The sequence below is a fragment of the Capra hircus genome, chromosome 12 (assembly GCF_001704415.2).
Source record: "Capra hircus breed San Clemente chromosome 12, ASM170441v1, whole genome shotgun sequence".
Classification (NCBI taxonomy): Eukaryota; Metazoa; Chordata; class Mammalia; order Artiodactyla; family Bovidae; genus Capra; species Capra hircus.
The window spans coordinates 84,847,813-84,873,223 of NC_030819.1; the positions used below are offsets into that span (position 1 = coordinate 84,847,813).

Consider the following 25,411-nt stretch of genomic DNA (forward strand, 5'->3'; position numbering starts at 1 on the left):
CTATATTTGTAAAGAGAAATATTTTAACTTAGATTTAGTTGCTTTAGTATTAATAACAAAAACAGAAATTTAAGGTGTTCTTACATGGAAAGTAATCTTGTCAATTTTATCACTATATTTTAGATCGTTAAAAATTTTCAGAACAGAAAGTGAAAGTGAAGTCACTTAGTTGTGTCCGACTCTTTGCGACCCCATGGACTGTAGCTTAACAGGCTCCTCCGTCCATGGGATTTTCCAGGCAAGAGTACTGGAGTGGGTTGCCATTTCCTTCTCCAGAGGATTTTCCTGACCTAGGGATCAAACCTGGGTTTCCTGCATTGTAGGCAGACACTTTACAATCTGCCAAATTTCTTTAAATATGTTACAGTCTGCTAAATTTCTTTAAATTTAAATTTAAATATGTTACAGTTTCTTCCTTGACAGTTAGTTGTGTCCATCACACTGTTTAGTGGTTTAGAAAAGTTATAGGCAAATGACTTTTCTTGGGGGAAACGATTGAAGCTAGAGAGATTTGTATGTTGCTCCACTTTCTAAGAGGAGGAATAACTCTGTAAGGAAAATTTTCCAAAGCCTTCTTTTGCCTGTTTTTATAATAGGCTTTTAGAGTCATGCCTGTTGGAATGGAAAAAAGCAGTGAGAAGCAAGGGAAAGTGTCTCCATTATTCTCAGTGTCTCCATTAGATCTGTTTGAACTCTTTTTTCTGAGATGAGAATTTTCACTGGACATTTGCAAACAGTCCCCCTCCCTTTTTTCTTTTCTTAATCATTTTATATGCTTATGTTTGCTACATAAGTAGGGTCTTTTGTGCTTTTTCCATTTAATATTAATACTGAGACCATAATTCTTTCCTGCCCAAGCATTTGTTCTAACATTTTTATCTGGTGCTGGAGGGTCAAAGATAAAAAGAATTTAGATTTTGCCCCTAAGTAGCTTGTATGGTGGAGAAACAATGGCAACCCACTCCAGTACTCTTGCCTGGAAAATCCCATGGACAGAGGAGCCTGGTAGGCTGCAGTCCATGGGATCGCTAAGAGTTGGTCACAACTGAGCAACTTCACTTTCACTTTTTACTTTCATGCATTGGAGAAGGCAATGGCAACCCACTCCAGTGTTCTTGCCTGGAGAATCCCAGGGACAGGGGAGCCTGGTGGGCTGCCGTCTATGGGGTCTCACAGAGTCGAACACAACTGAAGTGACTTAGCAGTAGCAGCAGCTTATATGGCAATGAGATAAGCACACAGCATACAGATTATAATATATATGTAATCTGAAATGAATAGTTCAGGAAATTGCCTGTACCTAGGGGAGCCAGGAATAAGACTTAAAATATGAATAGGTATTTTGAGAGAGATTGGGTGGGGGATAGCACATGCAAAGACAGGGTACCTTGACAACAGATGAGTGAAAAGTTACACTTAGAGGAGCTTAGGTGATTGGCATGGTGGTATATGGCAGGAAATGTGGTAGGTTGAGGCCTTGTATTCCATATTCAGCGATCTCATTCTTTTTTTCTTCCTTCAGCTAGTGTCTGCCTTTGGTGAGGGAGGCTCCTTCCTTAGGAGATAGTATATATGTTTGTCTAAAATGCTGATTTTAGTATACAAAGCGGGGTATATTGACTTTGTGATTATGTTGTCTTTTCTTTGAAGAGTACTTTTATGGAGAAACACAGGCTTTTCTCCTTTGACACATTTAGTGAACTCCAAAGCCAAAGGCGTTCACAAATGACTGAGTAGGAAGACTTGTTATGTAATGGCTCATTCTCTCATTTTACTGCTGTATATTTTTCTGTGGTAAATGAAAGCACAAGATTGGCCCAGAGAAGAGGGTCTCTTATGTTCACTGTTTTCTTTTGTTGAATTTATTACATTTTGACAATTGAGAAAAAATGTTGCTTCTTTCTCATTCACTCTTCATTGAAATAGCATGACTACTTTTGGTTTATAGAAACAATAGCTTACAGAAGTGTTCTCCCATGTGAACAAGTTGGGAAACTATTTTCAAAATAAGTTTGGTGGTTAGTGGTTGTAACTCACTAGGGAGGATAAACCAGGAATTGGTATAAAATGTGTTTTCTCCACTGGGCATTGCATTTCTCTGGGGGTGCTTCTTTCTACTCATCTATCGTACCTCCAGCCTCATTTCTTACTGTAGTTTTTTTTTTTTTTTTAATTTCAATGAAGAGAGAGAATAAAGGAACTTCGGATTGCCAATCAAGTATTAGTTAAATTGCAATATGCTCTCTGAGTAAGTTATGACCCTGAAGGTGATATAATAAAAATTTTATTAAAATTTTAGCACCTGTTTATTCTTTTGTGGGAATAGAATTGTAATTTGGTGACTATAACTCTTTCTCAGTTAGCCTAGTGAGATTGTATGTCTGACTCCAAACAATTCACTGTCTTTTCCCTCTTAACTTATTAGAGAAAGAGTTTGGAAAGGTATAGTCATTGTACATAAAGATAACTCATTATCTGCTTTCACATTTACTTTTGGTTTTAAAAATATATTATCGTAATGAAAAGGCCCCTGTAATTTGCTTCCTACTTTTTAAGGTCTTACGTAGTTTCTTATATTGCTAATTTGTGATTTTTACATTTTCATTATACTTTCCAATTCTATCAATATGTTAGAAATTGGCTAAAAATGGCTCTAAAGAACACATTGGTTTTATGCAAATATTGTAATTCATTAATAATTTCTTTATAGGTTAAGAGTAGGGCAGCCTGGTATTCTTGGTTCTTATTTTTTTTTTTTTTAATTTATCCCTAAATGATGACTATAGAGTTAGAAAATCTGTATCAGCTGTTTAACTGGAACTAGGAAAAACTTCACTTAGTATATCTATATTCAGTTGTTGCTGATTTTGAAGTTTGATAGGCAGTGTGCAAAGTTTCCTGCATTTATTACCATATAGCTCTCTACTTAAGAGTTAAGTTAGGCAAGGCTGTCCATGACCATTTGTTTTGTTAAGTTACATAAAATGACTAAGAATGATTAAGCATGGGGTCCTCAGGATAATTTTTACCAATTAGTGTTTTACTCTGTATGGGATCTTTGAAACCTTAAAAATAGGCATATTCTGTGTCTTCTTGTTCATGACTATTTTGTCAACCGTTTTTCTTCAAAATAAACCAGAGATACCAATGCTTTCATTGATTTGCTTTTTAAAAAAAATTAATTAATTTATTTTAATTGGAGGATAATTACTTTACAATATTGTGGTGGTTTTTGCGATACATTGACATGAATCAGCCAAGGGTGCTCCCCATCTTGGGGAGTAACGTGTCTCCTCATCCTGAACCACCCCCCCCCCCATGCTCCTCCCATCCTCCACCAATTGATTTGCTTTTGCACTATCACCCACTCCAGTATTCTTGCCTGGAGCATCCCATGGACAGAGGAGCCTGGCAGGCTACAGTCTGTAGGGTTGCAAAGAGTCAGACATGACTGAAGTGACTTAGTATGCACATACACGTACCACATGGTGAATTTTATAAATTTTTGAAAATGTGACAGTGTGAAAGCCTTTCAGCATGATTTTCTAATTTATCCTAAGTGCTTTAGGACTATCTTCATTCCTCTTTGCAGTTCTTTACCCCTTGCTGCTATGTTTGAAGAGATGCAGTGGGGCTTAGTATATATGCTTTTACTTTAGGATAAACCTGTGTGATGAAATGGATTTCTTCCATTTTTTCCTTTACTGAAAGACTGGTAGAAAGATAAACAGTTTTTTCTCTGGTTTTTGTAAAAGGGGTCATGGTGTGATAATGTTTGTCCCAAATCTGATAATGTTAACCTATTATGGAAAAATCCTTTTGAAGTCAGTATGCTTTAGAGTAAATAACTCATTTGATCTTTAACTGAATGGTTAACAAAAAGAACATTGTTTTATGTGGATTACAGTAGTTTATATAGATGTTAAAGGTCTTGGTTTCTTACAGATTTGTTATCTCTTTTGTATTGGAATTTAATTTTTTAACATAGTATAAAATGAGATTTGGAAAAATGGAAAATTCTTTCCATTACACATTTCTCTCCACATGTTAACACCTTGTAATTATCAAGGCAGAATTGTTTAACATCCTTTGAGATTATAGACTCCAAGTATCTTAAAAGAAGGAGCTGAAAACATTGCACTGAAAACTTGCTTTAAAGCTTTACCTGACCTGTTACTTAGGCTAACTCTGGGAGTTGGTGATGGACAGGGAGGCCTGCAGTGCTGCAGTTCATGGGGTCGCAAAGAGTAGGACATGACTGAGTGACTGAACTGAACTGAACTGACCTGTTTGTAGATAAACAACTGATAATAAGGTTTGAATGGTGCTAATAAGAGTTAAGAAATTCTCTCTATAAAAAATGGTTGCCCTTCCTCCCCAGGTGATGTAATAAATTTAGACTATAATTCAACTGTTATTAGTAAATGACAGTGGTGTCTGCAAAATTTTGCTTTGTACTTCTTAAAATTTGATTATTTTTATGGTATCATTATGAAGAAAAACCTTCAGATTTTTGGTATTTAATATTCAATAAAAGACATTTTACTAAGAAGTATGAAAGGGGAAATTTACAATAACACAATAATAGTGGGAGACTTTAATACCCCACTCACACCTATGGACAGATCATCTAAACAGAAAATTAACAAAGAAACGCAAACTTTAAATGATACAATGGACCAGTTAGACCTAATTGATATCTATAGGACATTTCACCCCAAAACAATGAATTTCACCTTTTTCTCAAGTGCTCACGGAACCTTCTCCAGGATAGATCATATCCTGGGCCATAAATCTAAACTTGATAAATTAAAAAAAATCGAAATCCTTCCAAGCATCTTTTCTGACCATAATGCACTAAGATTAGATCTCAATTACAGGAGAAAAACTATTAAAAAGTCCAACATATGGAGGCTGAACAACATGCTTCTGAATAACCAACAAATCACAGAAGAAGTCAAAAAAGAAATCAAAATATGCACAGAAACAAATGAAAATGAAAACACAACAACCCAAAACCTGTGGAACACTATAAAAGCAGTGCTAACTCTTCTCGAAATTTTTGGTAGAATTCAGCTGTGAAGCCATCTGGACCTGGGCTTTTGTTTGCTGGAAGATTTCTGATTACAGTTTCAATTTCCGTGCTTGTGACGGGTCTGTTAAGATTTTCTATTTCTTCCTGGTTCAGTTTTGGAAAATTGTACTTTTCTAAGAATTTGTCCATTTCTTCCACGTTGTCCATTTTATTGGCATACAACTGCTGATAGTAGTCTCTTATGATCCTTTGTATTTCTGTGTTGTCTGTTGTGATCTCTCCATTTTCATTTCTAATTTTATTGATTTGATTTTTCTCTCTTTGCTTCTTGATGAGTCTGGCTAATGGTTTGTCAATTTTATTTATCCTTTCAAAGAACCAGCTTTTGGCTTTGTTGATTTTTGCTATGGTCTCTTTTGTTTCTTTTGCATTTATTTCTGCCCTAATTTTTAAGATTTCTTTCCTTCTACTAACTCTGGGGTTCTCCATTTCTTCCTTTTCTAGTTGCTTTAGTTGTAGAGTTAGGTTATTTATTTGACTTTTTTCTTGTTTCTTGAGGTATGCCTGTATTGCTATGAACTTTCCTCGTAGCACTGCTTTTATAGTGTCCCACAGGTTTTGGGTTGTTGTGTTTTCATTTTCATTAGTTTCTATGCATATTTTGATTTCTTTTTTGATTTCTTCTGTGATTTGTTGGTTATTCAGAAGTGTGTTGTTCAACCTCCATATGTTGGAATTTTTAATAGTTTTTCTCCTGTAATTGAGATCTAATCTTAATGCATTATGGTCAGAAAAGATGCTTGGAATGATTTCGATTTTTTTGAATTTATCAAGTTTAGATTTATGGCCCAGGATGTGATCTATCCTGGAGATGGTTCCATGAGCACTTGAGAAAAAGGTGAAATTCATTGTTTTGGGGTGAAATGTCCTATAGATATCAATTAGGTCTAACTGATCTAATGTATCATTTAAAGTTTGTGTTTCTTTGTTAATTTTCTGTTTAGATGATCTGTCCATAGGTGTGAGTGGGGTATTAAAGTCTCCCACTATTATTGTGTTATTGTTGATTTCCCCTTTCATACTTGTTAGCATTTGTCTTACATATTGCGGTGCTCCTATATTGGGTGCATATATATTTATAATTGTTATATCTTCTTCTTGGATTGATCCTTTGATCATTATGTAGTGGCCTTCTTTGTCTCTTTTCACAGCCTTTGTTTTAAAGTCTATTTTATTGGATATGAGTATTGCCACTCCTGCTTTCTTTTGGTCTCTATTTGCATGGTGTATCTTTTTCCAGCCCTTCACTTTCAGTCTGTATGTGTCCCTTGTTTTGAGGTGGGTCTCTTATAAGCAGCATATAGAGGGATCTTGTTTTTGTATCTATTCGGCCAGTCTTTGTCTTTTGGTTGGGGCGTTCAACGCATTTATGTTTAAGGTAATTATTGATAAGTATGATCCCGTTACCATTTACTTTATTGTTTTGGGTTCGGGTTTATACACCCTTTTCGTGTTTCCTGAAGAGCTAACACCTATCCTACTCAAACTCTTCCAGAAAATTGCAGAGGAAAATAAACTTCCAAACTCATTCTATGAGGCCACCATTACCCTAATACGAAAACCTGACAAAGATGTCACAAAAAAAGAAAACTACAGGCCAATATCACTGATGAACATAGATGCAAAAATCCTCAACAAAATTCTAGCAATCAGAATCCAACAACACATTAAAAAGATCATACACCATGACCAAGTGGGCTTTATCCCAGGGATGCAAGGATTCTTCAATATCCGCAAATCAGTCAATGTAATTCACCACATTAACAAATTGAAAAATAAAAACCATATGATTATCTCAATAGATGCAGAGAAGACCTTTACAAAATTCAACATCCATTTATGATAAAAACTCTCCAGAAAGCAGGAATAGAAGGAACATACCTCAACATAATAAAAGCTATATATGACAAACCCACAGCAAACATTATCCTCAATGGTGAAAAATTGAAAGCATTTTCCCTAAAGTCAGGAACAAGACAAGGGTGTCCACTTTCACCGCTACTATTCAACATAGTTCTGGAAGTTTTGGCCACAGCAATCAGAGCAGAAAAAGAAATAAAAGGAATCCAAATTGGAAAACAAGAAGTAAAACTCGCACTGTTTGCAGATGGCATGATCCTCTACATAGAAAACCCTAAAGATTCCACCAGAAAATTACTAGAGCTCATCAATGAATATAGTAAAGTTGCAGGATATAAAATCAACACGCAGAAATCCCTTGCATTCCTATACACGAATAATGAGAAAGTAGAAAAAGAAATTAAGGAAACAATTCCATTCACCATTGCAACGAAAAGAATAAAATACTTAGGAATATATCTACCTAAAGAAACTAAAGACCTATATATAGAAAACTATAAAACACTGATGAAAGAAATCAAAGAGGACACTAATAGATGGAGAAATATACCATGTTCATGGATCGGAAGAATCAATATAGTGAAAATGAGTATACTACCCAAAGCAATTTACAAATTCAATGCAATCCCTATCAAGCTACCAGCCACTTTTTTCACAGAACTAGAACAAATAATTTCAAGATTTGTATGGAAATACAAAAAACCTCGAATAGCCAAAGCAATCTTGAGAAAGAAGAATGGAACTGGAGTAATCAACTTGCCTGACTTCAGGCTCTACTGCAAAGCCACAGTCATCAAGACAGTATGGTACTGGCACAAAGACAGACATATAGATCAATGGAACAAAATAGAAAGCCCAGAGATCAATCCACACACATATGGAGACCTTATCTTTGACAAAGGAGGCAAGAATATACAATGGAGTAAAGACAATCTCTTTAACAAGTGGTGCTGGGAAAACTGGTCAACCACTTGTAAAAGAATGAAACTAGATCACTTTCTAACACCGCACACAAAAACCAACTCAAAATGGATTAAAGATCTAAATGTAAGATCAGAAACTATAAAACTCCTAGAGGAGAACATAGGCAAAACACTCTCAGACATAAATCACAGCAGGATCCTCTATGATCCACCTCCCAGAATTCTGGAAATAAAAGCAAAAATAAACAAATGGGATCTAATTAAAATTAAAAGCTTCTGCACAACAAAGGAAAATATAAGCAAGGTGAAAAGACAGCCTTCTGAATGGGAGAAAATAATAGCAAATGAAGCAACTGACAAAGAATTAATCTGAAAAATATACAAGCAACTTATGCAGCTCAATTCTAGAAAAATAAACGACCCAATCAAAAAATGGGCCAAAGAACTAAATAGACATTTCTCCAAAGAAGACATACGGATGGCTAACAAACACATGAAAAGATGCTCAACATCACTCATTATTAGAGAGATGCAAATCAAAACCACAATGAGGTACCACTTCACACCAGTCAGAATGTCTGCGATCCAAAAATCTGCAAGCAATAAATGCTGGAGAGGGTGTGGAGAAAAGGGAACCCTCCTACACTGTTGGTGGGAATGCAAACTAGTACAGCCACTATGGAGAACAGTGTGGAGATTCCTTAAAAAATTGCAAATAGAACTACCTTATGACCCAGCAATCCCACTGCTGGGCATACACACCGAGGAAACCAGAATTGAAAGAGACACATGTACCCCAATGTTCATTGCAGCACTGTTTATAATAGCCAGGACATGGAAACAACCTAGATGTCCATCAGCAGATGAATGGATAAGAAAGCTGTGGTGCATATACACAATGGAGTATTACTCAGCCGTTAAAAAGAATTCATTTGAATCCATTCTGATGAGATGGATGAAACTGGAGCCAATTATACAGAGTGAAGTAAGCCAGAAAGAAAAACACCAATACAGTATACTAACATATATATATGGAATTTAGGAAGATGGCAATGACGACCCTGTATGCAAGACAGGAAAAAAGACACAGATGTGTATAACAGACTTTTGGACTCAGAGGGAGAGGGAGAGGGTGGGATGATTTGGGAGAATGGCATTGAAACATGTATACTATCATGTAAGAATTGAATCGCCAGTCTATGTCTGACGCAGGATACAGCATGCTTGGGGCTGGTGCGTGGGGATGACCCACAGAGATGTTATGGGGAGGGAGGTGGGAGGGGGGTTCATGTTTGGGACCGCATGTAAGAATTAAAGATTTTAAAATTTAAAAAATAAAAAACTAAAAAAAAAAAAATAAAGCAGTGCTAAGAGGAAAGTTCATAGCAATACAGGCATACCTCAAGAAACAAGAAAAAAGTCAAATAAATAACCTAATTCTACACCTAAAGCAACTAGAAAAGGAAGAAATGGAGAACCCCAGAGTTAGTAGAGGAAAGAAATCTTAAAAATTAGGGCAGAAATAAATGCATAAGAAACAAAAGAGACCATAGCAAAAATCAACAAAGCCAAAAGCTGGTTCTTTGAAAGGATAAATAAAATTGACAAACCATTAGCCAGACTCATCAAGAAACAAAGGGAGAAAAATCAAATCAATAAAATTAGAAATGAAAATGGAGAGTCACAAAAGACAACACAGGAATACAAAGGATCATAAGAGAATACTATCAGCAATTATATGCCAATAAAATGGACAACGTGGAAGACATGGACAAATTCTTAAAAAAGTACAACGTTCCAAAACTGAACCAGGAAGAACTAGAAAATCTTAACAGACCCATCACAAGCACAGAAATTGAAACTAATCAGAAATCTTCCAGCAAACAAAAGCCCAGGTCCAGACGGCTTCACAGCTGAATTCTACCAAAAATTTTGAGAAGAGCTAACACCTATCCTCCTCAAACTCTTCCAGAAAATTGCAGAGGAAGGGAAACTTCCAAACTCATTCTATGAGGCCACCATCACCCTAATACCAAAACCTGATAAAGATGCCACAAAAAAAGAAAACTATAGGCCAATATCACTGATGAACATAGATGCAGAAATCCTCAACAAAATTCTAGCAGTCAGAATCCAGCAACACATTAAAAAGATCATACACCATGACCAAGTGGGTTTTATCCCAGGGATGCAAGGGTTCTTCAATATCTGCAAATCAATCACTGTAATTCACCACATTAACAAATTGAAAAATAAAAGCCATATGATTATCTCAATAGATGCAGAGAAGGCCTTTGACAAAATTCAACATCCATTTATGATAAAAACTCTCCAGAAAGCAGAAATAGGAGGAACATACCTCAACATAATAAAAGCTATATATGACAAACCCACAGTAAACATTATCCTCAATGGTGAAAAATTGAAAGCATTTCCCCTAAAGTCAGGAACAAGACAAGGGTGCCCACTTTCACCACTACTATTCAACATAGTTCTGGAAGTTTTGGCCACAGCAGTCACAGCAGAAAAACAAGTAAAAGGAATCCAAATTGGAAAACAAGAAGTAAAACTCTCACTGTTTGCAGATGACATGATCCTCTACATAGAAAACCCTAAAGACTCCACCAGGAAATTACTAGAGCTAATCAAGGAGTATAGTAAAGTTGAAGGATATAAAATCAACACACAGAAATCCCTTGCATTCCTATACACTAATAATGAGAAAGTAGAAAAAGAAATTAAGGAAACAATTCCATTCACCATTGCAACGAAAAGAATAAAATACTTAGGAATATATCTACCTAAAGAAACTAAAGACCTATATATAGAAAACTATAAAACACTGATGAAAGAAATCAAAGAGGACACTAATAGATGGAGAAATATACCATGTTCATGGATTGGAAGAATCAATATTGTGAAAATGAGTATACTATCCAAAGCAATCTACAGATTCAATGCAATCCCTGTCAAACTACCAGCCATATTTTTCACAGAACTAGAACAAATAATTTCAAGATTTGTATGGAAATACAAAAAACCTCGAATAGCCAAAGCAATCTTGAGAAAGAAGAATGGAACTGGAGTAATCAACTTGCCTGACTTCAGGCTCTACTACAAAGCCACAGTCATCAAGACCGTATGGTACTGGCACAAAGACAGACATATAGATCAATGGAACAAAATAGAAAGCCCAGAGATAAATCCATACACATATGGACACCTTATCTTTGACAAAGGAGGCAAGAATATACAATGGAGTAAAGACAATCTCTTTAACAAGTGGTGCTGGGAAAACTGGTCAACCACTTGTAAAAGAATGAAACTAGATCACTTTCTAACACCACACACAAAAATAAACTCAAAATGGATCTAAATGTAAGATCTAAATGTAAGATCTAAATGTAAGATCAGAAACTATAAAACTAGAGGAGAACATAGGCAAAATACTCTCAGACATAAATCACAGAAGGATCCTCTATGATCCACCTCCTAGAATTCTGGAAATAAAAGCAAAGATAAACAAATGGGATCTAATTAAAATTAAAAGCTTCCACACAACAAAGGAAAATATAAACAAGGTGAAAAGACAGCCTTCTGAATGGGAGAAAATAATAGCAAATGAAGCAACTGACAAAGAATTAATCTGAAAAATATACAAGCAACTTATGCAGCTCAATTCTAGAAAAATAAACGACCCAATCAAAAAATGGGCCAAAGAACTAAATAGACATTTCTCCAAAGAAGACATACGGATGGCTAACAAACACATGAAAAGATGCTCAACATTACTCATTACCAGAGAAATTCAAATCAAGACCACAATGATGTACCACTTCACACCAGTCAGAATGTCTGCGATCCAAAAATCTGCAAGCAATAAATGCTGGAGAGGGTGTGGAGAAAAGGGAACCCTCCTACACTGTTGGTGGGAATGCAAACTAGTACAGCCACTATGGAGAACAATGTGGAGATTCCTTAAAAAATTGCAAATAGAACTGCCTTATGACCCAGCAGTCCTGCTGCTGGGCACACACTCTGAGGAAACCAGATTAGAAAGAGACACATGTACCCCAATATTCATTGCAGCACTGTTTATAATAGCCAGGACATGGAAACAACCTAGATGTCCATCAGCAGATGAATGGATAAGAAAACTGTGGTGCATATACACAATGGAGTATCACTCAGCCATTGAAAAGAATATATTTGAATCCGTTCTGATGAGATGGATGAAACTGGAGCCGATTATACAGAGTGAAGTAAGCCAGAAAGAAAAACACCAATACAGTATACTAACACATATATATGGAATTTAGAAAGATGGTAATGATGACCCCATATGCGAGACAGCAAAAGAGACACAGGTGTGTAGAGTGGACGTTTGGACTCTGAGGGCGAGGGAGAGGGTGGGATAAATTGGGAGAATGGCATTGAAGCATGTATACTATCATGTAGGAAACGAATCACCAGCCTATGCCTGATGCAAGATTCAGGATGCTTGGGGCTGGTGCCAGGGGATGATCCAGAGAGATGATATGGGGTGGGAGGTGGGAGGGGGGTTCCTGTTTGGGAACTCACGTACACCCGTTGTGGATTCATGTCAATGTATGGCAAAACCAATACAGTATTGTAAAGTAAAATAAAGTAAAAAAAAAAAGACAAAAAAAAAGACATTATACTATTTGTATTAATAATACATTAAAAATTGTTTGTGGTTAATAAAAGGCTTTTAAACACCTTAAAAAATGAGGTTTGTAAAGCTAAGGGGAAAAAAGAGCAAATCTTACATTTATACAATATGATAGAGTCACGGAGGTAGTTTCACATCTTTTGTTCTGTTTAAGTTCATGAGCTGTGATTTCTATTATCCATATATTTTTACATGTAGAAGAAAATCAAGGTAGGAAATGACAGTCTGGTACCTGGTCTTCTGATTTCTCTCTGATGACCTGTTCACACTATATAGCCCATCACCTGAAAAATAGTTTTCACAATAGTACATTTTGAAGAATTTTACTAGATCGTAGTATGGGACTGGATTCTAGTTTGTTGAAGGAGCTTAAATGTGTTTTAACTCTTTTTTTTGTTTTTTTTCCTTTGCTTTAGCCTAAACACACCACCTGGAACTAAAGTTAAACTCTCAGGCGCTGTGGACGTAAAGAATGGATTCCTGCTGCTGAATGACTCTAACACCACAGTTCTCGGTGGTGAAGTAGAACACCTTATTGAGAAATGGGAGTTACAGAGAGTAAGTGTAGACTATGAAGAACGGTTTGAACTTTTAGAATATTATACCTTTTTATTATAGTCTTTCTTTTAAAGGATCATCCTATAATGAATAGTAAAATTAGTTCTTTATGCCAGAATTGAATAGAGTGGAATGCAGTGATCTGTATATAAATTATCTACCTTTGTTTAAGCATATTGTTCTTCTAAGACAGTTGCCTTTTTTCAATATTTGTTATATTTTATTACATATTTTATAAGTCAGTCTTTACTGACAAGTTTTTAAAACTGCTAGGATACCAGTTATAAGCTATGTGTAATATTGTTTTTGTCTAGTCATCAAGTCATGTTCAACTCTTTTGTGACTCCCATGAACTATAGCTTGCCAGACTCCTCTGTCCATGAGATTTCCCAGGCAAGAGTACTGGTGTGGGTTGCCATTTTCTTCTCTGGGGGATCTTCCTGAGCTAGGGAACAAACCCACATCTTCTGCATTGGTGGGCAGATTCTTTACCACTGAACCACCAGGGAAGCCCTATGTATAATATACCTGTGTTTAATTCTTTCTGCAGAGAACAAGTGTTTGTGCTTATGTATGAATAACATGTATTTATCTTATCTATAAACACACATAGATATAAGTGAAAGCAAATTAGAATTTCACTATAATGAAAGGATTTTTGTTGCATTTGACTTTCTAGTCACATTAGTTGATGTTTTCACCATTTATGTTAACAGTATCTTCATCCTCCTAGTCATCTATGTTATCTAATATTTATCCTTCTACTTTGCTTCTACCCACCAGTTCTGTTGGTCAACTGCAGTCAGATCTCTCATCAGTGTCTTGCTCTCAGGTTCCATTGATATTACTGTAGTTTAATTCTCTGGCCTGGGCTATTTGTAGTAGCCTTTTAGCTGGTTTTACCACATATCCTTCTTCTATCTTCTAGTTTATTATGCTCTGCCAGAGTATCTTTAACATAACTCAGACCAATGCTACACCCTACTTTTATTTCACATACCTTAGTCGGGGATTCAAGGTCATTTATAATCTAGCCGTAGTTCTAGTTTATCTTTTCAGCTTTCTTAATTTTTTTCACATAGGTTTTGTTTTAGCTAAATGGAACTAATTACTCTTCCGTTCTCTAGGCTTTTCTCAGTTGTTCTTTTGAAAAAGAAAGATTTTCCCAATTTTAGGATAATTTGTCTTAGTTTCTCTTTTATTTTTTAAAATTATTTTATTATTCTTATTTTATTTATTTTTATTTTTTGGCTGTAATGTGTGGCATGTGAGATCTTAGTTTCTCAACCAGGGATTGAACCCTTGGCCCCTAAATTGGAATTGGCAGTCTTAACCACTGGGTCACCAGGGTAGTCCCAGTTTCTCTCCTAATTCACGCATGACCATATTGTCCCCATGCTTTTTTTATTTTGGTTTTATTTATTTTTTTAAAATTTATTATTTTAATTGGGGGATAATTACTTTACAATATTGTGATGGTTTTTGGCATATATCAACATGAATCGACCATACTTTTAAACTGAAAATGCTTGTTTTTTCACATAGTGAAATATTTGTTCCTTTATTGAATTCTTAGAATACTTTATTCATGATATGAAGAAGCATATTATTTTTTTACCTAGCAATAAAATTATATTTACTTCTTATCTCCTTTGATTGTAAGCTTTTTGAAGTCAGAATTCCTTTTTGTTATTTTTATTCAGTTCTACAAATATCTGTTGAACAGTGTGTATGCCTTGTGCTGGACTCTTGTATCTGTATATCATGTAATCCACCTAGCCCTCTTATAAGAGAGTGTTATGTCCATATGGATCAGAAAATAGGCTTTAAGAACTGCTAAACTTATTTTATGATTGATGGGTCTGAGCCTTCCTGTATCTCCAGAGTGATGGCCCTGAGTCTTACATGTAATAAATAAAGTGATTTGATAGTTTCATATAAATAGCCAAGTTTATGAACTGTGAGTTTCCTAGAGAAATCGCACCCATTTCTTGTGATCTTTTCCTTTTATAAGTTGATATATTGTATCCTTAGAGATTTTTTTAAACTGTGTTAATATGTTCTCAAGTCAGACAAACATATATAACTTTTCCAACCCAGCCAAAACTATTAATAATTAATAGTTTTAATTAATATGTATTAATTAATTAATTAATAAAATACATAATTAATATGTATTCCAATATCAAATGGCAAAGTTGATCAGTGGAAAACTACAGTTACTTTTGCACTAACCTACCTCACTGATTGTAAAGTAGACCAAACATTCCTCAGAAATTGATCATCTCCAACATGCAAACACACACAAACACATTTACTCACACACACACACACACACACAGACACACACATGCATGGATCAGTGGTAGTTTGACAATTATCCTTGTAATGTTTTATTACATGTTTTTGCACTTTGTTTTCTGAGAGCCATGCTAGTATTTCTTTTTGTGCTGTGCTTAGTCACTTAGTCATATCAAACTCTTTGTGACCACGTGGAGTGCAGCCCACCAGGCTTCTCTGTCCATGGGGATCCTCTAGGCAAGAACTGGAGTGGATTGCCATGCTTTCCTCCAGGGGATCTTCCTGACCCAGGAATTGAACTGGGGTTTCCTGCATTCCGGGTGGATTCTTTACCAACTGAGCTACCAGGGAAGCCCTATTATTTCTTTATAAAGACTTCTGGAGAAAAAAAAAAAAAAAAGCCCTAGTATTTCTTTTTAGAGGGCAGTAAAAATTTACATGGAAAAGTTTGAAAACATCTTAATATGATACTAGTTCTCTTTGGTTTTATAGATTTTTGATTTTGGTAACCATAGTGATGGAGAAATCATGGAGCATTCAAATTACTTGAGCATCTGGCAGGTGATTCCCATAGAAATCAAATGTTCACATAAAAATCATAAACCATAGAGTTAATTTTGGAAGCAGTGGGGTTTTCTTGTGGAAGTTTGATGGGTTTAGCTCTTTGGCTCTTAAATTTAAGTGTTTGATCCATTTTTAACTAATTCTTAAACATGGTGTAAGTAAAGGGTAAAACTTCATTCTCTTCCATGTGGATATCCAATTTTCCCAGCACCATTTGTTGAAGAGACTCTTCTTTCCCTAATGAGTGACCTTATCACCTTCATCAAAAATCACTTGACTTGAACAGCATGGAGATCAAACCAGTCAATCCTAAAGGAAATAAGCCCTGAATATTCATTGGAAGGACTGATCCTAAAGCTGAAGCTCCAATACTTCGGCCACCTGATGTGAAGAGCCAGCTCCTTGGAAAAGACCCTGATGCTGGGAAAGATTGAAGGCAGGAGGAGAAGGGGGCAACAGAGGATGAGATGGTTGGATGGCATCATCAACTCAACGAACATGATTTGAGCAAACTCCAGGAGATAGTGAAGGACAGGGAAGCCTGGCGTGCTGCAGTCCATGGGGTCGCAAATAGTTGGACACAACTGAGCAACAACAAAATGCATGCAAGAATCTATTTCTGGGTTCTTTATTCGGTTAGTCTGTCTTATTGCCACTGTTTTGATTCCTATAACTTTTTAGTCAGTTTTGTAATCGAAAAGTATGAGCTTTTTTCAGGATTATTTTGACTGTTCAGGGTCCCTTGAGATCCCATATGAATTTTAGTGTGGATTTTTCCATTTCTGCGAAAAATATTCCTAGGATTTTAATAGGAATTACAGTGAATCTCTAGACCTATTTGAGTAGTACTAATATCTTAACATTAAATCTTCCAAGTCATGACCCTCTCATGTCTTTTCATTTATTGGTATCTTTTTAAATTTCTTTTAGCAATCTTTTGTAATTTTAATTGCATAGAACTTCTGCTTCTTTGTTTAAGTGTATCCCTAAATGTTTTATTCTGTTTGATTCTAGTATAAATGGAAGCCTGTAACCTGCAGTTGTTTTTTGCTCAGCCTAATTCTCAGCAGTGACTTACGGGAGATCCTGTGCAGGTTTCTGGAGCATTTTTTTCCGTACGGGACTCTCTTTTCCAAGCCTCTGCCCCAGGGCTTCCAATTATTTCAGTCCACCTTGAGCTATGAGACTGATTTTCCCAACGTAGCTTTCTGTGCTGTCTGCATCGTGTCTCAAACAGAAAGGCAGAGCTCACCTGTTATTTTTTCTTTTTCTCTTTGGACTTACAGTCCTACATTACTTCTTGCCATGTGTCATAAAACATTTGTTTCTTATATGTTGTCCATATTCCTGGTTGTAGAGGGCGATTTAAGTCTTGACTCTTACACATTCATCAGGATGGAAAGTAGAAATCCTGTAATATGCTTTTTATTATATAATGTGTTTTGGAAAATGGTATTATTGGTAGCTTATATGATCTATAAGAAAGTCATAGCATAAAAAACTTGATTTTTTGGCTTTGGCTGGTCTTTTTTTGTAATATCTAAATTAAAACTAGGGAAAGGACCTCTCAATTATTTTATGCATTTGTGTGTTTTCTCTTTTACTAGATTAACATCTTAAATACAGCTTATCAAGAAATATGATATTCATATGCAGTTTATAGTGTTCTTTAGTTAAACTGATTATTGTTGCCTTTAGTCTTAGTGCTTTTTAATATAACTGACATAAAATGCAAAATATACTTTATATAATACAGGGACTCTTGTTCAGTCCCTAAGGCCTGTCTGATTATTTGTGACACCATTGACTGCAATACACCTGCCTCCCCTATCTTTCACTGTCTCCTGGAGTTTGTTCAAACTCATGTCCATTGAGTCAGTGATGCCATCCAACCATCTCATTCTATGCCACCCCCTTTTCCATTTTGCCTTCAATCTTTTCCAGTATCAGAGTCTTTTCCAGTGAGTTGGTTCTTCACATCAGGTGGCCAACATGTTGGAGTTGCAGCTTAAATATCAGTCCTTACAATGAATATTCAAGGTTGATTTTCTTTAGTATTGACTAGTTTGATCTCATTGCAGTCCAAGGGACTCTCAAAAGTCTTCTGTAGCACCACAGTTCAAAAGCATCAGTTCTTTCATGCTCAACATTCTTTTATGGTCCAACTTTCACGTCCATACGTGACTACTGGAAAAACCGTAGCTTTGACTATATGGACTTTTGTTGGCAAAATGATGCCTCTGCTTTTTAATGCACTGTTTGCGTTTGTCATAGCTTTCTTTCTAAGGAATGGCATCTTTTAATTTCATGGCTGCAGTCACCATCCTCAGTGATTTTAGAGCCCAAGAAATGAAATAAATTAAAATCTGTCACTTCTACTTTCTCCCTTTCTGTTTGCCATGAAGTGATGGGACTGGATATCATGATCTTAGTTTTTTGAATGTTGAATTTTAAGCCAGCTTTTTCGCTCTCCTGTTTCACCCTCTTCAAGAGGTTCTTTAGTTCCTCTTCAGTTTCTGCCATTAGGGTGGCATCATTTGCATACCTGAGGTTGCTGTGTTTCTCCTGGCAATCTTGATTCCAGCTTGTGATTCATCCAGCCCAGCATTTTTGATGATGTGCTTTGCATAAGTTAAATAAGCAGGGTGACAATATACAGCCTTATTATACTCCTTTCCCAATTTTGAACCAATCTGTTGCTCCATGTCTGGTTCTAACTGTCACTTCTTGACCTACATACAGATTTCTCAAGAGACAGGTAGAATGGTCTGGTATTCCCATCTCTTAAGAATTTTCCAGTTTGTTCTGATCTGCACAGTCAAAGGCATAGTCAGTGAAGCAGATATTTTTCTGGAATTGCTTTTTCTATGATCCAGCAGATGTTGGCACTTTGATCTCTGATTCCTCTGCCTTTTCTAAATCCAGCTTGAACATCTGGAAGTTCTCAGTTTACATATTGTTGAAGTCTAGCTTAGAGAATTTTCAGCATTACTTTGCTAGCATGTGAAATGAGTGCAATTGTGTGTTAGTTTGAATATTCTTTGGCATCGCCTTTCTTTGGGATTGGAATGAAAACTGACCTTTTCCCGTCTTGTGGCCACTGCTGAGTTTTCCACATTTGCTGACATATTGATATTTTAACAGCATCATCTTTTAGAAATATCGCAGCTGTAATTCTATCACCTCCTCTAGCTTTGTTCATAGTAATGCTTCCTCAGGCCCACTTGAATTGACACACAGGATGTTTGGCTCTAGGTGAGTCATCACACCATTGTCCTTATCCAGGTCATTAATAACCTTTTTTATATAGTTTTTCTGTGTATTCTTGCCACCTCTTCTTAATTTCTTTTGCTTCTGTTAGGTCCTTACAGTTTCTGTCCTTTATTGTGCTCATTCCTGCATGAAATGTTCCTTTGATAGCGCCAATTTTCTTGAAGAGATCGGTATTCTTTCCCATTCTGTTGTTTTCCTCTATTTCTTTGCATTGTTCACTGAAGGCCTTCTTATCTCTCCTTGCTATTTTCTTGAACTCTGCATATGTTTTATATAGTGTAAAATAATTAATAGGCTTTTTTTTCTGTTTTAGGAATCTACTAAAATAATTGGATTTCTTGTGCATAAGTGTTGTTAAATATATTTTTAATGTATAAATCTGTTTTATAACTCACCTTTCTCACAGAGCTTGTCAAAACACAATAGAAGCAATATTGGAACTGAAGGTGGACCACCTCCTTTTGTGCCTTTTGGACAGGTAATGACTTTCACTTTGGCAGATGAATTTCAATCAGCAAAAAGTATTTTTCATTTATATTCATGTTGTGCTCAGTTTTGTGCTGACCTCTTCACTCAGTGGTCATAGGAGTTATGTGGAAATATATTAATTATAAGAGATTGATAATTGTGTTTTTTCTCTTTAATTTACATTTCATTGTAGATTCTTTTCTGAAATGCTGTTAACCAAAAGATTCAAAGAATTAAGAGACATACCAGATGTCTATTTAAGACTAAGATAAGATGATGGTGGGGGCTTTTGTTTTTTGAGAGAGAGAGAAATGCAAATGTAAGAAGACAAAAATATGCTATAATTTCTCACTTTGTTCATTAAAAACAAAAGAGGGAGGGAAAATAAAAGCATCAACAGAATTGATAGGAGATAAAAAAATTAGAACAAGGAAGGGCATCATTGCACTTTAGGAGAACCTACTCTCCCAGCTGTCCCTTCTGAGACTCTGTTCTTCTGCTTTCATCCAAAGACCCATCTTTGTCAAAGACTTAATTTTGTTTCCAGTTGGTATTTTCCTTTTCAACTAAGGTGTCCCTGATCTTTCTCTCACATAAGCAAAACATTTTTATTTCCTAATTATTTACTAATTTTCAGCCACCTTGCTACAGAATGTTACCTCAGAGTAGCTCCTCAGCTGGCCAGTATCTTGTCTTTCTGGTTGTGCTAAACATCAGATTGCATTCAAAACAATCTCCTTTAGCTTGTTCCTGCTTTATATCTGAAGAATCTTAGAGTAATCAATCCCTCTGACTGCTTGCTCTTTGTCATATGATGCTACTAAAATTTAGCTCTTGGTAACCTGCCTTGCATTTGAGCTTTATTTTCCTTCAAGAGTGCTGACTCAAAAGTGAAGATAAGTTGGGAACACAGCAGCTAGGAAACAGAGACCTACATCTCAGTAACAATTTAAAAAAATTTGGTACGAGAAACATATCTAGTTGATCAGGAAATAAATGAGCAGAATCCATTGAATGGCATCCTCTTCAAAACCCTTTTTTAGAGGGTCTGCTCAAAATTAAATAATTCATGCTTGCATCATGGCTATTTTCAAAGTATTTAAAAACATATGCCATTTTTTATTGTGCTTAAGAACATGTGAAATTCAATATAAAAGGCATGCTGATGATATTCTCATTTTTCTAGTGAAAAATCCCAAGAATGAAAACATTCTATTAACTTATATAAATAATAAATACTATTTTAAAAAATTTTCTTTCCTCATAAACATTTTAGGGATAATATTTCTTGCATAAATTGCTAAGAGACTTATAATTTAATTATTTTCAAGAATTTGAAGTATATATAGCTCTTTTTTTTTTTCTTTGAGTTCAGTTCAGTCACTCAGTTGTGATCGACGCTTTGCAACCCCATGATCTGCAGCATGGCAGGCTTCCCTGTCCATCACCAACTCCTGGAGCTTGCTTAGACTCATATCCATCCAGTCGGTGATGCCATCCAACCATCTCATCCTCTGTTGTCCCCTTCTCCTCCTGCCTTCAGTCTTTCCCAGCATCAGGGTCTTTTCCAGTGAGTCAGTTCTTTGCATCAGGTGGCCAAAGTATTGGGGTTTCAGCTTCAGCATCAGTCCTTCCAATGAATATTTAGGACTGATTTCCTCTAGGATTTACTGAAATTTGTCTCAAGAGACTAAAATCCCACAACTTTGTAGCCTGACTGAGGGAGAGAGTATGTTTTTAGCTTTTGATTTGGTTTATAAGTTGAAAGACATCTTTCTATATGTAAAAGTAACTATCCAGTTTAGAATTAGGAAGTATGTGAAAAGTTACAGCTTCAATAATGTTATTTGTTTATGAAGTACTTTGTGAAAATCTCTTCTTCAGCATCTTAGCCTTGTACATTGGTTAAAGACAGAGTATGCTGGCTGTGTGTTGGAATCAGCTATTTTATTTTATATGTATATTATTGAATATCTGTATTTCCATAACATATTTACTTGAAAACATATTTTTATTCCTCATTAAAATTACTGAGTTGAAAAGGATTCATTTTATAGGAGTTTTGCTGCTAGAATTAAAAGGGAGAATTGTATTCAGGGCTTATTTTTAGACATTGAGGGCTTTCTTCATTTGTCTCAAGAGACTAAAATCCAACAACTTTGCAGCCTGATTTGGGGAAAGGGTATGTTTTTAGCTTTTGATTTGGTTTATAAGTTGAAAGACATCTTTCTATATGTAAAAGTAACTATACTTCTTAGCCCTCATGGATGTTGTGTCATAATGTGGAAATCAGGTCTTAATAAAAAACCGAATTTTCTTCTGTGCAATAATCTAGACTGTTTGAAATTTTAAATTATTTTAAATCATTATCTTAAAATGAAACCTGAAACTTTTGGTTTAATGAATGTTTTAAATATGCTCCCCCTTTTAGATGGCTATATTTCGTGTAGCTTTCACTTACTAGTTACAGTTAAAGTTACTTCAGTTAGTTAGAATTATATTTTTATGGGCTCTTACTTGTTGTGATTCAGATATTTCTTTTGATGATATATACTTTCTTACAAAAAGTTGAATCTCTTCTGATATTACTGAAGCATTTTGTTTTTATTTATTATTATCAGAAGTGTGTGTCTCATATCCAAGTGGATAGCAGAGAACTTGATCGAAGAAAGACATTACAAGTGACAATGCCTGTCAAACCTCCAAATGATAATGATGAATTTGAAAAGCAAAGGACTGCTGCTATTGCAGAAGTTGCAAAGAGCAAAGAAGTAAGAAGCTAAATCTTGCAAATTTCTCTTATTCCTTGCCTTTATGTTCTATTTAGATTACTCACAATCATTATTGTCTTTTCACATAAAGTAACTAATTGAACAAACTTTTGACATTCTTTTTCCATATTCTATCGGTAGAGAATGTCCTGGTATCTTTGGAGTCTTAAGCTTACACCATTTTACTTGTAAACATTCCTTTTCCAAGTCTGCTTAACACTTCCATTAAGTTGCTTTTGCTGACAAACCACCCTTCTTTTCTCCCTCTTTCTTTTTTTCTTAACAGTATACAACTGAACACAACAACTTTTTTTTTTAATGGCAGAGGGGTTCCTATTATTTGTTGGGATAGATGATACTTTCTGAGGAAAGTTATCTCCTATAATGGAAACCTTGGAGGGGTTCAGGTAAAAATTAGAAGGTAAATCAATGGCTCAGGATTAACAATTTTGTCAGTTTTCATTCTTAAATCTAATGTATAGTAAAAAATAATTTTTATCTTTGCATTTGTACATACCCTCTCTTATTTACTATTATTAGACAAAAGATTTTCTTTTCATTATTTTTAATTTCTTACTTATTTGAAATAGGTTAGTTCTTTAGTTATTTATTGATTTGTAGCTTTTGATAAGAAATTTTAGTTCATGAATTGGTTGCTTAAACAGGATTTTCTTAACCAGTGATATTGAAATAAATTTCTTTATTCAAAACCAGCAATAAACCTTAGCTAACATTTTTTTTCGTATTTAAATTCAAAATATAAGAGGGGGACTTCTTGAATTTTGGTAGTTCTTCCCACAATGTCATTCTGCTATCTGTTTATGATAGGCAGACAAGAGCACAAATTCTAGATTTGGGCAACATAGAAGCATATACTGTGGAGAACTTGGATCATTTCAGTTCAGTTCAGTCGCTCAGTCATGTCTGACTCTTTGCGACCCCATGAATTGCAGCAAGCCAGGCCTCCCTGTCCATCACCAACTCCTGGAGTTCACTCAAACTCAAGTCCATCAAGTCAGTGATGCCATCCAGCCATCTCATCCTCTGTCGTGCCCTTCTCCTCCTGCCCCCAATCCCTCCCAGCATCAGAGTCTTTTCCACTAAGTCAGCTGTTCACATGAGGTGGCCAAAGTACTGGAGTTTCAGCTTCAGCATCATTGGATAGATTACTTAAATTCTGTACCATATTCTTTTATTTATGAAAAGATGATCCAGTGGGACAAGAGCACAAATTCTAGAATTAGACAGCCTAGAACCATATACTGCTGAGAACTTGGATAGATTACTTAAATTTTGTACCACATTTTATTTCTCTATGAAAAGATGATAACAGTAGTACCTACTTCATATGTTTACTGTAAGAATTAAAATTGCTAATATTTAAAATGCTTAGGATACTACATGGCACAGATCATGATATTGTTACTGAATTCCTGTTCAGCTGCTTATCATTCAAGAATCCAATACTGAGAATGTTGGTTAAAAGGAAATATGGCTTTATTAAGGAGGCTGGCAATTCTGAGGAGAAAGGTGGGAGTATATTCCAAAAAGCCAGCTCCCAATTTGCCAGGTTTTGCTTGGAGATTACACAGGGGAAAGAGGAGAGGGCTATGGTGCTCATAGGGAGGGGGTTGTCTTCTGTTTTCAGAGGTGCTTGTCTTGATCGCACAATTCCAAGTAGCTCTCAAGTCTCACTTGTGATTGGAACATTATCTAAGTCATAAATCTTTGGTTAACTATTTCTGGAGAATAAGGAACAAGGGTGAGGTTTATAGAACAACTAACTAATTTTCAATCTCAGTAAGCACCAACAGTTTTCTGCATTTAGCAAGCTAAGCTAATGTTGAACTAGGGTAGAAGTCAGGCATTGTAAGCATAAGATCACGGCATTGTAAGCATAAGATCACAGCCATATCCTAACTAAGGAACAGTGCTGGAATAATGCAGAGGAGCTGAGATCCCTAGTTATAGTTTCACAGCCTCAGTCACAGCGTTAGGTTGTTAAGTTAATTCAGTCAGGTCCAACTCTGTGTGACCCTATAGACTTTAGCCTGCCAGGTTCAATATTCCTTTGCTGTGCTATGCTTAGTCTCTCAGTCATGTCTGACTCTTCGTGATTCTGTGGACTATAGCCCACGAGGCTCCTCTGTCCATGGGGATTCTCCAGGCAAGAATACTATAGTGGTTGCCATGCTCTCCTCATTCTTTTGCTAAAAGCCTTTGATTTGACTATTGCTATTCCTCAGTGTTTTCTCTATTCTAAGGCGCGTGTAAAAATCATTGTAATATCTCTGAAATTAATTCATTTTATCCAGTTAGCATAAAATGTATTTCTTCCTTTCCCAAAAACTTAAAATTATGGAGTTTCAGAAGAGGATATTAAGAATGTATCAGTTTCTTAATGATTGTAACAAAGGTGTTATTTTGATTTACATTTTTCTCAAACAGACTTTCTTCCCAAAATTTTGTTTGATGTCTATTTACTGTACTCTAGTTAATATATTGAAGAGGGCAATGGCACCCCACTCCAGTACTCTTGCCTGGAAAATCCCATGGACTGGTAGGCTACAGTCCATGGGGTCTCTAAGCATCGGACATGACTGAGTGACTTCACTTTCACTTTTCACTTTCGTGCATTGGAGAAGGAAATGGCAGCCCACTCCAGTGTTCTTGCCTGGAGAATCCCAGGGACGGGGCAGCCTGGTGGGCTTCCATCTTTGGGCTCGCGCAGAGTTGGACATGACTGAAGCTACTTAGCAGCAGCAGTTAATATATGGTAATAGGCTTCATTTTTTAAAGTCATAATTGATCACATTTTATTTTTCCCATAAGTATTTGTAAATAAAGAATCATAGTTTTCTAAAGCAGAATTTCAACTTTTCAGTTTATATGTAAGAGGCTCAAA

At 35.7% G+C, this 25,411-nt stretch overlaps 1 protein-coding gene across 1 annotated transcript in view; it reads left to right on the forward strand.

Annotated features, from left to right (window-relative positions):
* Positions 1-25,411, forward strand: part of TDRD3 (tudor domain containing 3) — a 229,870-nt gene that overhangs the window by 91,408 nt on the left and 113,051 nt on the right. The window contains exons 5-7 of the mRNA XM_018056823.1: positions 12,988-13,129; positions 19,674-19,745; positions 22,357-22,506. Of these exons, the coding sequence (XP_017912312.1) occupies positions 12,988-13,129; positions 19,674-19,745; positions 22,357-22,506 (364 nt within the window). The remainder of the gene's footprint in view (positions 1-12,987; positions 13,130-19,673; positions 19,746-22,356; positions 22,507-25,411) is intronic.